Genomic DNA, 14,313 nt, shown 5'->3' on the forward strand with positions numbered 1-14,313 from the left:
AGGCAGCAAAGTGTTCCAATAAACCCAGGATGAGTTACCGTTCAACTAGGCCGACATGGCCTGTTGCATCACAGGACCTTGCCGGATGAAGGGATGGGAGAGGCCTCCATATACTGAAGTGATGTGGCCGATTGCCGAATTGTAAACGGTTCTTTGTATTTTAACTGCGCATGATGCTTTTGGATAACTAAAGGTATTGCATTTGCTTTGTAAACCAGTCTCCTAAAATGGTTTAGTTGATAGCTTGTAAAACGTCTCAACCAAAAGATAGCCTTTCGGTAAAGTCACGTAGGAATAAAATAAATCACGACGTTTCGATGATTGCTTGTGTTGCAATCGAAACGTCGTTCTTTAATCTATACCTACGTGACTTTACCGAAAGAACCAAAGAGTATGGATCCCTGCAGTCACGAACACTTCAAATCTAGATCAAAAGCGTTAAAATAGACTTACAACAACAAGGCACAGAGCAGACAGTGAATGACATTTTTATTAAAAAGTCAAAACAATTTCTTGCGACAGGGAATGGCATGAGGACACCCCAAATAATATACACACACACACAGCAGACGTGTCGAACCCACCTATTCTGTACAACCAGACAATTCAGGTGGAAGCAAAAAGGGTTTCAAAATCCATCCCCCTCAGCCCCACACCTCCACTGATCCCCCCCAATCGACTACCACCCCCCCCCCCCCCCGTGGTGCCAGTGTGGGGCTCAGAGTTCATCTTTTTCAGCTTCTGCTTTTTCCGAATCCTGCAAGACACGGGTGAAAAAGGAAACCATCGGAATAAAAAAAACAATTTTTGTGAATGAATGTGTAGGTGTACATAGGTTGATGCGAGCACACACACACCTTGTAAGTGCAAATGTTTACATGTAAAGTATATATTTCGTCACTAACATTGCCTTAAAAAGGGACGATCGAGTGGTAGTAGCTGCAATTTAGTAGAATGCGATTTCCTATTTAAACAAGACTTCCTGGTGAAATGAGCATGAAGGTGGTGCATGCAAACATCTCTTGTTTACAGCCATGAGCCAGTGGTGAATTCCACTATCCCATGGCAGAGGGGCTAGTAACACAATCGCTGTTTCACTTGCATAGAAAGTGGTACTCGTTTAAGCAACCTCTATGGAGAACTTCTTTTCGCATTGTACAGAGCCAACCGCGTCAATCAAAGTTGCAGGGGAGGGGAACTAAACAAAAGGCAGTTCTAAAGAAATACTTTATGGATGATAGGCCCACTAAACCCCTACCAAGGATTTTTTTAAAAATAGATACATTGATCCTCTTAGTATTGTCCATTTTGCTCTTCCATCAGACCAGCCAAATATCAGAGAATCCGAAAGCTTTAGCCAGAGATGAGTAATGGTCTCAATGCCCCGTGACCACCAGCACCCACTTACTGTGGCATCCTCATCAGCAGCCTTCTTGTCTTGGCTCCCAACGTCAACATCCACCACCTCTTCATCATCATCAGCGTCATCGTCGGCATCCTGGTCCTCACTCGCCTCCTCAGCCACGTCCTCCGGCTCCTCATCAACCTTGACGAAGAAATGGAAGGACGGTTTATCGTCATTACTGGGTTCATATTCGGCTACAAGCCCGGCAAACCCCAAGTTGTATTCCTTGCCATGGCTAAAATCATTGGCTACCAGAATCGGGTGGAGGGTTTCAATCACGGCCGGCTTAAACTGTTCACAGGATTTTTAGTGGCGCTGGCTCCATGCACAAACCCCCTGGAGAGAGACATATCGAAGGCATCTCGTTGTAAAAATTACATTTTAACGTCCGCATGTTATTTGATATCATCTACGAACATAAAAACCTGATGTACGTGTTGGATTACAACAGTTAATTAAAATACCCCATCGTTATCTTAAAAACGAAAAATGTACAAAATAGCAGTAAGTCGCATACACCCTTTAGGCCCACTACACTGCCAAAGCCCACTATACACAGTCAAATGCGGCGTCTCCAACCTGCATATGCACTCTAACCCATGCCTATACCCTTCGAGAGCAATTTCAAGCATGCACATTTTCTCTAGGCCTTCTCTGCACAACTTTCCAGTGTCGGTTTTATTTTCGTCAGCAGCCTCGTTATTCAATCCATGCCACGAGCAGGTAACACACGCACGCCGATTAACTTACAAAGGGAGAGTTAACGTTTTGTAGGCGGACGCAAGAGACTCGCCCTCCGGTGCTAACCAACCGCCGCGACGGACGAGCACAGCAACGCACCTTGGCCTCGAGGTCGATGTTGAGGCTGACACGCAGCATGCGCTCAATGCGGTCGCTGAAGGAACGCGTGTCCTGCAGGAGGTAGCCGGAGCGCAGCGTCGCCGTCTCGAACAGCACCAGCGCCAGGTCCTTGGCCGTTGCGTCCTCCTCGCTCGCCTGCAGGCAAGGGGACGAGTGGAGATAAAGACATCAAAAACTTCACAACAGGTCGCCATACCCTCCTGGTAACATCCCACCTCGTGATCCGGAGGTTTCACAGGATTTCAGGTTAGGATTCAATTGAAGAATCCGGTAATTACATTTGTCCCGTTTAACCATCTTGTTTTGACCTCACGCTCGCCTGCATCCAGGGGGGGCAGGTACCGCAAATAGATCTGACCATTCACAAACCCCCACTTCCCCTATCATTTTATAGCTCGTCAGTTTCAGAGTTGCTCTTTCACCATTTTAGTACATAGAAGTGATTTACATTGATCATGGTGTCATAAGTCTTGAACGTCCTTTCCCCAATCATCCGTGCGGTCGGATTGCCCTAACACTGTTCAAATCCATGCTCAAGTTCAATACCTTCCCCTTCTCACTACTGCTTGCGACCACCTCGAATACGATTTAAGAATTACACAGTATGTACCACCATCGAATGTTGGTCTCGCTGGTTCTATTAGCACATTTTGCGCCCAACTCGCACAAATGAGCAATTTTGGCACCTGATTGATTATCCAAGAAACCAGAAGATTGGCAATTCCAAAAAAGCCACTTTAATAAGCACTTGGCGACCGCCTTCCAGGAACACATCCATCAAATCGGCAGCAAAAGGTGGCGACATGGGTGGTGGGCGATGGTCACGATGAAGGTGGTAATCTGCCATGTGACCCCTCACCTGTACACGGGTCAGCATCTCCTTGATGAGCGGGTGTCGTGGGTTGATCTCAAAGGTTTTCTTCTGGCTCCCGTAGAAGCTGTATGGACAGGGGTGGAACAAATGCGTGCGCACACAAGTAGCAGCATGAGATTGTGCGGAAGTCAATCAATCTTAATTTTATTTGCCAACATCGCCCTTATTAAAGTAGGCATCAGGGCACATTACAACAGAACGGGAATAGATGCATTGCTCATCTCCATTAGCAGTCCTGAACTAGTGGTAGAAATTCCTTATTCTCATGGCGGTGGCAAATCTTCTCCATCGGGCTGGCAATAATGATTACCACTTTCCCTGCAAGCAGTCCGAACACTTGCAGTAGCGGGGGATACGCCATGTTTGGCTTCAATGGACACTTGACAATTCTCTCCCTTTCCCCTTGCAATTCCTTCCCCCCCCCCCCCCCCGCAGTAGTTAGATGTTAACTACCTCACCTGGTATGGAGGAAGTTGTGGGTTCGATCCCAACCTTCACACCTGTATATTTGGCGTTCGCAAATGTGGATTTTTCTTCCGGTCCTCCGGTTTTTCCCTCCACGTTTAGAATCAACATGCGTTTAAAGTATTTGCCTGCTATAAATTTCAGGTGATAAGACCACTTAATTGGGCTCTCATTTGTGGCCAGGTCGCTTCTGAAAATAAAGATGGTTCAGTAGGCTTTACCTGGTAAAATAAAAATAGTTTAATAGTTTAGCTTTAGTAGTTTAGATTCCATCCCTACCCCCTATCCGTCCCTTCTTGCCTAATCTTGCTTCCCTCTGTCCGCGTCTCACCCTCCCCCATGGCGAACCTGCCGGCGGCATGGCCACTCACTTGGAAGCGGCGTCCTTGCCGGTCTGGTAAGCCTGCGCCTTCATGATGCGCTCCATGTTGCCCGACCAGCCGTACTGGCTGGCGACGAGCGCGCAGGGAGAGCCGAGCAGACGCTGCGACACCGTCGCCTTCTCAATCTGGCGCACGTGCAAAGCAAAGGGGAAACCCCACAGGGGGATTCTAGATTTGAAGCTTTCGTGACTGCAAGGATTCGCGCTCTTAGGTTTTTTCGGTAAAGTCACGTAGGTAAAAAATTTAATTAAAAAAAATAATAATAGAAATAAAATAATAAAAAATCACGACGTTTCGGAGGCAACACAAGTCTCCGTCATCAGGTGGGACCGTCACAGCTAGATTTGCTGTATCAAGTGAGGCAGGGATTCCAAGATGCAAGTTCTTAAATACAAGTTAAGGGGAGGAGGGGGGGGGAGCTTATCAGAATGTGGTAGCCAATGAATGGAACGTATTAGGAGAGGGGCGGGGCTAAAAGAGAGCACGACGTGTACGTAGACGTGTTTGTGCACAAGCCCCTGTTGGTGCACATGATAACGCAATCGCCCACACAGGGGGACTTAGTTTAACCGTGGAGAAGCTGTAGCCACGGGGATACGCGAGGTGGCTTGGTTAACAACTGTGTGGAGGAGGGTTCCATGCCGACCTTGTCCTTGAGGGCGTTGTCCTTGAGCCACTTGACGAGGGGCTCGTACTCCTTCTCCAGGGTCTCCAGCTTCTCCTTGGCCTTCTCGCTGTCGTCCAGCTTCAGGCCCTCCTTGGCCACGTTCTGGAAGCGCTTCCCGTCAAACTCGGGCAGCGCCTGCGCTCCGCCGCACGCGCAGAGGGAGCAGTCGCGTCATCAGGAAAACCCACGGGGCGGCGAGGACGGTTCGTTACGGCCCTGGTCAGAGACCCCGGGCTGGGCTGGCACCGATAAGAACCTGGGTTCACATTGCAGTTTCAGCTGCCCAAACTTCGTTAAACCGAGTGCCTCAAGTGTAGGGTTTATGGTCTCAGCCCAGGCACCAATTACTTGAGAAAATCATAGATTTGGACAGCAAATCGAGCTGCGTAGAGACCCGCAGACTGTCTAAGCCGTGATTAAACTGGATCAAGTGTACCAGAGTGAGTCTCAGCCTGGGCACCTAGGACTTAATTCACATACTTGCATAGAGATCCATAAACTCAGACCCAAAATGTATCAGACGATTATGAGCCAGGCTCTCAAGTGTAGCAAGTTAACGGTCCGAGCAGTCGGCAGAGACTGCACCAAAAACATTTTAATTTTGGCGCTTCTCACAAATTCGCTCGAATCCCAGCTCTCGGGACTTAAATCAGCCAGGCTGCTGGGCGTGCGACGGGCAGCAAGGCAGGCAGAGAGGTTGCGAGAGAACAGCGCCCCCGTGTGGCCGCTCACCTGTATGCAGTACTCGTCCACGGCCTCGGTGAGGAACAGCACCTCGTAGCCCTTCTTGAGCAGACGCTCCACGAACGGTGACGACTCCACCTGCCACCACGCAAAGACAAAGGTTCCCCCCACACCATGTAGCTGTTAGACTGTTGGGGGGCAAGTGCCAGTAGAGAGAGCACCTGTTAAAGGCTGGCGCAGCACAAAGGGGCAAGTGGCCAGTACCATGCCCTGCCAATGTTGATGTTTACACTGCACACACCAAGATACTCATTTGAGATGAAGTTGAACTCGGTGAGGTAGGGGGGGGGGCAGCAGCACTGCTCTGAATAGCGTTTGCCACTTCCGGGTTGGCAGTGCGCATGCATGAACTTAAATTCCAGTGCACACATCACAAGCCTAATACATTTCAATTAATCGACACATGGTCACAGCCTCACTACAATAGCCATAAAGACCACACAAATAAGCATGGCAACAAGACTGACAAACGTCAACCGTCAATCTAGACAAATTACATTCACCAGGATGAGACGCCGCACTCCCAGTGACCACACAACAGCATCACACAAACAGCATCACACACACACACAACAGCATCACACCACCATCCCCCCTCACCTCCTTGCGGTTGGCGCCGGCAATGAAGTAGATCTTGTCTTGCTTCTCCTTCATGCGCTCCACGTACTCCTCCAGGCTCGTCAGCTTGTCCGTGCCGAACGACGACTGGAAACGCAGCAGCTTGGCGAGGCGCGTACGGTTCGAGTGGTCCTCGATCACGCCCAGCTTGATGTTGGTGCCAAACTCCTTCCAGAACTTCTCTTCGTACGACTCGTCCGCGATCTTCTTGATCATGTCCAGCGTCTTGCGCACCAGCTTCTTCTTGATGACCTGCGCCGGCGATGATGCAGCAAAGAGGGTCAGAGATACGGACGTTCAGAAGTTTATTTCTCTCACCCCCAAGCAAAACTCAATGCGCCACGCTGCTGTTGGCAGTATTCAAATCAGAAGTACGTGATGGAGAAACGGCCATCGTGGTACGAGTCAAACAGTGAAGATTGACACCCCGCGCCAGCTCACCTTGAGCAGCTTGTGCTGCTGCAGCGTCTCTCGCGACACGTTCAGGGGCAGGTCGTCAGAATCCACCTGGGCCAACAGAATAGAGACAATCTCTCGTCAGGCACACGATAAAACGTGGGGCAATTCACTTGCCTGGCACAACGCTAGGTCAGTATCTGCCATAGGAATGTGGAGTCTAAACTAGTGACTCGGGGCCACCAATGTTGCCTATATATAGCTGTAAACAAATGTTTTCCAGCTAAAAGCAGTACCAACTCAACTGTTGAAAATGTGCCAAATTTTATTTCTTAGTCCTTCTATAATATTAAACTATACAGCCACTTAGTCCAACTTGTATACAGGTATTAGCTTAAATCAGTTTCAACTAGCAGTGTAAGAGGAGTCTCCCCCAGCCCCTTGATTCAACGAACTGTCACTAGTTGGGATAATTGTCTAATATCCAATATTCTTACTCATATTGGCGAATGTATCATCATCCATTGTACGGATAAAAGCTTTCCCCCACACGGTCAGTAGTTGGGGCTGTTTCACCATAGTGCGCCACACTGGTCAGTGTATTTTGGTGAAGGGGAAACAGCCATGGGATCTGTTTAGAGACACTCGCTACTGATAGCTGTGGCCGAGAACTGAACTCTGGTCACTGGGTAAGCCCAACGCCGGAGATTCGATGCACGAATTGGGCGCTTACGAATCGAGCAAGCGCTCACGCTGCCCTAGTTAAGAGACGCTTGCGGCAGGAATATGACTCACCACTCCCTTGACGAAGTTCAGGTACTTGGGCATCATGTCGTGGAAGTCGTCAGTGATGAACACCCTCCGGACGTACATCTGCGCGACAGCAGTGCGGGAACATCCCCAGCACCTCCCATTAGCAAGGGAGGTGCGCGAAAGAAGTTCAACATGCGTGCAACATCCGATATGCGCTGTGAACCCAACCCCGTCACGGCGCTCGTGACGGCACGGTCGTGTCGGTCGCGTCAGCGAAAGAGACGTTGCCGCTTGCAGCAAAGCGGTGCCGTCAGAGCGCCAGCGCACCAGCGTCTCGCCGGCGTCAAGACTAGTTTCGCCCGATGGCACATCGTCCCGTTTACCTTGATGAAGTCGGTCTTCTTGGTGCCGTACTCGTCGAACATGCCGCGGGGAGCGCTCGTCGGCACAAAGAGGATAGACCTGAAGGTCACCTCGCCCTCGGCCGTGAAGTGGATCCAGGCCAAGGGCTCGTCAGAGTCCTGCAGAAGGAGACGCACGCGGTCAAGGGAGAGGCGGTGATGGGTGTGAGGGAGATTGGATTGTGGTTTAAAGTCATGGGAATCTATCGTGTAGGTAGGGTTCATAGAAAAACTGCCAATGACGTTAAAAGAAACACCTCATTGCTCGAGTAGGAATGGCAAATTAACCTTGCCAACCATACATTTCAGAAACGTGATTTTAGGAACTAGATTACACTTTGGGCTGCAGTGATGGTGCATCAGATGGCAGACTGCATAACAAACCGTTTGAAATTCTAGCCAACATCTGAAGCAGTCCTGGGCTATCTGCTTCACGCTGACCAGCCTGGTAACGTACGGTCAAACTCACAATACGACAGCGCAGGGGAGGGGAAGAGGCAAGATGTGGGGGGTTTAGCAAGGCGGCGGCGGAGGGAACAACAAACAACAACTACCTTGGAGAAGGACTTGTAGAAGGCCTTGTACTCATCGTCCTCCACTTCCTTGGTCACTCGCTGCCAGATGGGTTTGATGTCATTCATCAGCTCCCAGTCCCAGATGGTCTTCTCAACCTGGGAGGGGCGGGGGGTGGCACAAACCGCTCGGCATGTTATTACGACACTTAGCCAATTCCAACTGGGAGCGCGACGAATCCGCCATCACGAGTCGCGCCTCACCGTTCGATTTGAGAAAGTATTAAGTGTCTCGTTCACACCTTGCTTGTATAATCGTTCACATTTTAGTTGGATATTCACACGTTTGGTCAGTCACACAGTAAACGTGAACTTTATCGTTAGCCCAGTCGTGCAGAATCATTAGGGCTCAGTTTTTACGTGTTGTGTTTCAGTAAACTAAATTTGTGGATGGGGAATGTTCACAACATGGTGTTAATTTGTTTTCCAATTATAATCTTCTTTCGATTGAAAGTCCCTTCAATAATTCCAAGCGGAGAGCTGGTGCGATACTCAAGTCCAACAATCACAATGGTACCTTCTTTGTCTTGGGTTTCTTCTCGTCTTCCTCTTCCACCTCCACATCGTCATCCGAGTCGTCCGCCTTCTCCTCCTTGGCCTCTTCCTCCTCCTCCTCAATGGGTTCTTCAACGGTCTCGGTCTGCCACGGGGCGAGAACTTCCCGTTAGGAGGGCGCGCACGCGTGTAAAAGCTGCTGCCGTCGATATGGGCGCGGTGTCGCTCTCGTATGTGAAACGCACGAGCACCACGCACCTTGCTGCTCCACACGTAGATGGGGAAGTTGATGAACTGAGAGTACTTCTTCACCAGGTTCTTGATGGTCTCCAACTCAAGGTAATCTGCAGCTTCTTCCTTGAGCACCAACCTGAACAAGAGGCACCAGAGTAATTCATTAGAAGTGCAACAACGCGATTAAATTAGCATCAATTATTGTATGTTGTGATACACGCATAGAATCGCACATGGGTGGGTCAATTTTTTTTTACGATTCATCGGTTGTATGTCATGAGTTCATGTGACCCCCCCCCCCACTCCCCCCCTACAGCTACTCAAGGCTATTACACATTCACCACAACGTTAAAACAATTATTCCTATCAGGACCCTGAATTATGACAATTCAGACCCTTATCCATATATTGCTCTCTCACCAACACTACCTTAAATGCCCCTGATCAGCAGGGCTAATATGCCAAGCATGTCTACCACTTGGATTAAATACTGCACAGGAAACCAAGTGTTGTACGCATGGGTGGTGGCCAGATGAGCGTAGCAGCATTTGATTCCCGACCATATGCACAGAGCTTTGACAGCATTATCACGTTACTACCTATAAACAATGGGTGAAGAGCAGCTTCCAGCCCGACCTGTGTCTTGTTCTAGCCACCAACCACCACAACCGTCAAAAATGTGGCCGTACACCAATGGCTTGGGCCACAACGACATCCAAAATGAACAAATTTAAAACCTCCGCCAACCATCCGCACTCACGTGATGGTGGTGCCGCGCGCCAGCGTGTTCCCTCGCGGGTCCTCCGTCACCGTGAACTCGGACGAGTCAGACTCCCAGATGTGCTGCGTGTCGTTGTTGTGCTTGGACGTCACCACGATGCGGTCGGCCACCAGGAAGGCCGAGTAGAAGCCCACGCCGAACTGACCGATGAGCTCCGAGGTCGATTGGCCCTCGGTCGCCAGCTCCTGCGCCCGGCTCAGGAACTCGCTCGTGCCCGACTTGGCGATGGTGCCCAGGTTCTTGACCAGCTCATCGTACGTCATGCCCACGCCCGTGTCTGTGATGTGCAGCAGGTTCTTCTCCTTGTCGGCCTACGCGGGGAGTGGGAGGGGGGGGGAATGATTGGGGTGAGAGGTCAGATGGGTCCAGATAAAGGATGTAAAGAGTGCGGAGTTGGGAGGTGGCCTTGAGACTCGGAGGTCAGAGAGTTGAACTGGCAACGGCCGAGGTCCTGGGTTCGAATAGAGAAAGTCGCCTGTGATTAAGTCAGGAGTTTAATGTAATGAGTTGATGGTCAGTCACCAATGATAGCACAAGGAATGTATAAACAGTTCTTAGTTCACAGAATATGACAGCACCAGAACAAGAGGAATAAAAACGAAATATACACAACAATGCAGATTTCCTCCCGGAATTTTCCACAACACAGCCGGGCATTTCGAGTGCCGTGGAGAAGGGGAGGCTGCCAAGCAGTGGAGGAGGAGGGGGGCCAGGAGAGAGCGGAAAGCGTCGCACAGCAAGGCTGTGACACCAAGGTCAGTGTAGAGTCACAGTCGAGGTCGTTTATAGTCGACAGCCATCACCGGGGACACCAAGGTCTCACCTTGATCTTGATGGTGAGCTCATCGGTGGCATCCAGAGCCTTCTCGTCAGTCAGTGACATCAGGCGGATTTTGTCCAGGGCATCGGAAGCGTTTGAGATCAGCTCTCGGAGGAAGATCTGCAAAAGAGAGCAGTGGCGACATAGTTAAAAACCAGTGCTGGACAACATCCACGATAAACAGTGGCGACGCGTCATATGCGCGCGACCAATGACTGTGTCCGACTGAATGAACTGGAAACGTTGGGAGAAGTTCACCCAACATACGTCACCGATTTCCCACTCCAGCACCGCACAAACCCTCAAACCACCATGAAACCCAGCTCATAACGAGGATGGCCAACTCCACGCACAACAAAAGATCCCCCCCACCCCCGTCCGAAGAGGCCACACGGATACCGGCATGTGGCAAAACAGACGATACGATTATCGTGGACCTTGTATCATTCGACACATCGTAGCATCGCAGAATCGAAGTAACCGGTGTTCTCAAACCACAAAGAAGTCTCCCTCCTCTCCACCACCTGAGCTTTGAAAAAAAGCGAATTCTTTCATTAGCTATGAATAAACAGTTGGGTCCTTGCCACCACCCATTCTCACAGCCTGGCCCCATCACTGTACCTCCTTGTTCTTGTAGAGGGAGTTGATGATGAGCTTCATCATGCGGTTCACCTCCGCCTGGAAGACGTGCTTCTCCGCTTTCTCCCGCAGCTCCTTGATCTGCGCCGCGTTCAGCCCATCCAGTGTGATCGCCTCCTCCTCCCTGCACGGCGGAAGTGGGTGGTGGGGGTTCAGGGTTGCAATAGATTTTATGCAAAGGTTAATTGGATTTTATCTCAAAATTGCTGTTCATGTAGCAGATTAGTGCCTGCAGGTGGGTCAAGCAAACAATACATAAAACATGTACAAATTGAAAAACATTAATTCTGACTTAAAAGTAACTGCAAGTGTTGTACAAAAATAAAAAAATCCATTTGAATCATTGCATAATTAAGTCTATCATCAGCTTCCAGGCTACCAAGAGGGGACAGGGGTGAGGGTAAAAGGAGGAAATTCGGGGCCTCACACAAAAGAGGGCTCCACAACAGGCAAAGGCGAGTGGAGTAGGAGTTGCATTCTGCCCCCTGGCCTCCAGGAAACTCTGGGCAGACCATAACCAAGCTAAATATATATAAAATAATAAACTCCATTCAAACTCAACCTACCAATGGCCAAGAGGCCTCCCCCCTCCCCCCCAAACTGTGTTGGTCACAGGGATTTTGAATCACCATACTTCACCACGCCTGTCACTGCGAATTGGCAAATGGGGGAGGGGGAATTTAGTCATGGCCGGGAATCGTCTCTGCAATTTTAACAGATGGATTGCGTATGCAATTGCCAGCGTTAAATATCAATTTGAATCCATTAATCTTTGCAGAGCCTGCTGGCTCCAGTGGACATGCCAGGCAAACACGATGACGATGGTTGGAATTACCAGCGAAACGTCACTCAAATTCATCTTCTTGGTTCTTTCGGTAAAGTCACGTAGAAGGGAAATAAATTTTTTTAAATAAAACATAATAAAATACAATTCTCTGTACTTTATTATGTTTTATTTTTATTATTTTATCATTTCCCTTTTACGTGACTTTACCGAAAGAACCAAGAAGATGAATCCCTGCAGTCACGAAAGCTTTAAATCGAAAGTCACTCAAATTGTTGTGGGGTTTACTCTCCAACACACTGGTGTGCTGAACGTGTAACCAATTGGCAGGTTTCACGTGACAAACCTAACTAATTGGCCGTATCGGGTGGTGGCGGGTTTAACAACAGATTTCAATGTGTACGTGCTCTAACCCATAAAACTTTGTAAAACGCGCAAAACGTCAGCCCTAACATGGTGGTGCTGCCGCGGTGCGTTGTCGGTGCCAGTGCGAGGAGCCTCTTTCGCCCACCTCTGCACAACTTCGTCGTCCGTCCGCGAGCCCTCGCGGCTCTTGCCCAGGTCCTGCTCCACCGTGGCGTCGCCGTCCACCGTCGAGTCGTCCGCACTCACCGCGGCTGTGGACAAAGGAGGGGGGGGGCGGAGGACGCAGTGAGGAGGAGCGTCGAGACGAGGGGTGCCTGGGGGAGAAGTGGTCGCTGTGTGGGGAGCGGTGGTGGAGCGGTTAGCGCGCTGCGCTATGAACCCGGCAACCCAGATTCGATTCCCGCTCACGGCCAATTGCCAGTGACGATTATTTGAACCGGTCCTGGGCCTTCCTTAAGGCCGACTCAGCCTCAAATGAGTACCTGGTGCGATGTGCAAACATTGCGACGAGGGAAACAAAGGCGGCCGGGCGTGGTGTTGGTCACCCACCCTCGTGTGCCGTGCTGGCCTTCATAGGTGCTCGCTAACAGCACTTGCCCCAACGGTCTGTGCAGGCTATACGGGGGATCTTTGTCATATGGAGGAAGTGGAGAAGGAGGATGGAAATACTTGATGGCCGATGAATGATTGTGGTTCATGGACATTTAGGATGCGTTGGAGTTTATGGGGCTTGTTAATAAACAACCGTTTTTAAACGCAACGATCGACCATTTGCGCACTCACCAGGCTCAACTTTTGCGTTACTTAATATGGACGTGAATGGGGAGAATTAAGGGGTAATTGTGGTCATTGGTTGTATTTGTCGATGACGGGATTGCCAAGTTTAACACCGATTATGTAAATTCTGGAAACCTTCGGTTTCATCAGCATTGCACAGCCTCGACCCCCTCCCCGCATCAAACACTCGCAAAACAAGGAAACATTTGCACAACTCGATATTTAACGTACTCCAAGGCACAATCCCACTGCATTTTCCCGGGGCATGAAAATTATCCCGAATCGCTACGTCGTGGTAGTGGCAGCTTGGGCGAGGCCTTCGACCAGCAGTGAATAGACCACGGCTAGGGCGGTGTGCGACCGACCACAACGATTCGCAGATTCGTCGATATTACGGTGGGAGGAGAAGTCGCGATTCGATTCAAGAACCCTACAAATTAATTTTTTGTTCAACATCGACGTCAACATTTGACAGGGAATATACCGAACAATCAATCGCCCCGGGGGTTCTTTTTTTTTAATTGGCAATCGTTCAGCAAAATGTGAAAAAATTTCACAACGGCGGCGTTTGACACGAGAAAAATTTGCCTTGCGAAGACGGCACAGAACAGCAGTCTCGAGGTGTGGAACATGCTAGAAAGGGTGCGCGCGTTACGCCAGACGAAGGTTAAACGAGCTATTTAATTATACGCTCGTCAATGTGTTAACCCGACGCACGGCGAAGTTTATAACGCATTAAAAAAATGAAACCGTATACTCACAAAACGTCAGAAGTGCACACAGCAGGCCCACGAGCCACACGCTCCTCGCCATCGTGTTCGGCCTTCAGTCGGGGAAAGAGTTTCTATAAATTTTGATCTTCGCCGAGACACAAAATGTTCGCGGCGCGAGTGAAAGTTCGCACGCAGCGACGACACCGACTCGCAGGGTGAAGATCCCGCAGCTGAGTGCGAGCGGGCGGGCGCCCCTCAGCGCTTATATAACCTCCCGCGTGCCCGCCGCGTGGACCAATCAGCGGCGAACACGCACGGCGAGTGGCCAATCAGAGGCGTCCATGTGCGAGCGGCCGGCGCGCGGGGCCGTGTCGCGCCGTGATTGGCTGCGAGGTGCGTCGAGACGTCGGCGTTTCCCGCATAAATTATGCTAATTATTGAACGCTGTTTTTCACGTTCATTGCAAATGTTTCGGGAGTGGTGTGAGTCATGAATGATGCAAAACTGTCAACCCCCTTTCAATCAGAGTATGGAGTTATTGCGGTTATTACAGACAAATTCAGAG

At 50.0% G+C, this 14,313-nt stretch overlaps 1 protein-coding gene across 1 annotated transcript; it reads right to left on the reverse strand.

Annotated features, from left to right (window-relative positions):
* Window positions 1-472: 472 nt before the first annotated feature.
* On the reverse strand, window positions 473-13,990 carry LOC144732857 (endoplasmin-like). Its single transcript, XM_078614493.1, has 19 exons — window positions 13,797-13,990; window positions 12,404-12,509; window positions 11,091-11,232; window positions 10,473-10,589; window positions 9,629-9,960; window positions 8,893-9,004; window positions 8,657-8,779; window positions 8,122-8,238; window positions 7,550-7,687; window positions 7,209-7,286; window positions 6,459-6,524; window positions 6,000-6,269; window positions 5,388-5,477; window positions 4,635-4,790; window positions 3,977-4,113; window positions 3,126-3,204; window positions 2,246-2,401; window positions 1,409-1,546; window positions 473-757 (listed from the first exon to the last, which is right to left on the reverse strand). The coding sequence occupies exons 1-19, from the start codon at window positions 13,846-13,848 to the stop codon at window positions 719-721; spliced, it is 2,448 nt and encodes an 815-aa protein (XP_078470619.1). The 5' UTR covers window positions 13,849-13,990; the 3' UTR covers window positions 473-718.
* Between the last annotated feature and the right edge of the window lie 323 nt (window positions 13,991-14,313).

The sequence above is a fragment of the Lampetra planeri genome, chromosome 44 (genome assembly GCF_965212315.1).
Source record: "Lampetra planeri chromosome 44, kcLamPlan1.2.h2, whole genome shotgun sequence".
NCBI classification, from domain to species: Eukaryota; Metazoa; Chordata; class Hyperoartia; order Petromyzontiformes; family Petromyzontidae; genus Lampetra; species Lampetra planeri.

Bases quoted from the DNA above. Each gene is read 5' to 3' on its own strand.
- LOC144732857 (XM_078614493.1), bottom strand. From the start codon at position 13,848: ATGGCGAGGAGCGTGTGGCTCGTGGGCCTGCTGTGTGCACTTCTGACG. The intron at 10,590-11,090 runs GTACAGTGATGG...TCTCTTTTGCAG, and splicing joins CCCTCTACAAGAACAAGGAG to ATCTTCCTCCGAGAGCTGAT. The intron at 3,205-3,976 runs GTGAGTGGCCAT...CTGTCCATACAG, and splicing joins GGCAAGGACGCCGCTTCCAA to CTTCTACGGGAGCCAGAAGA.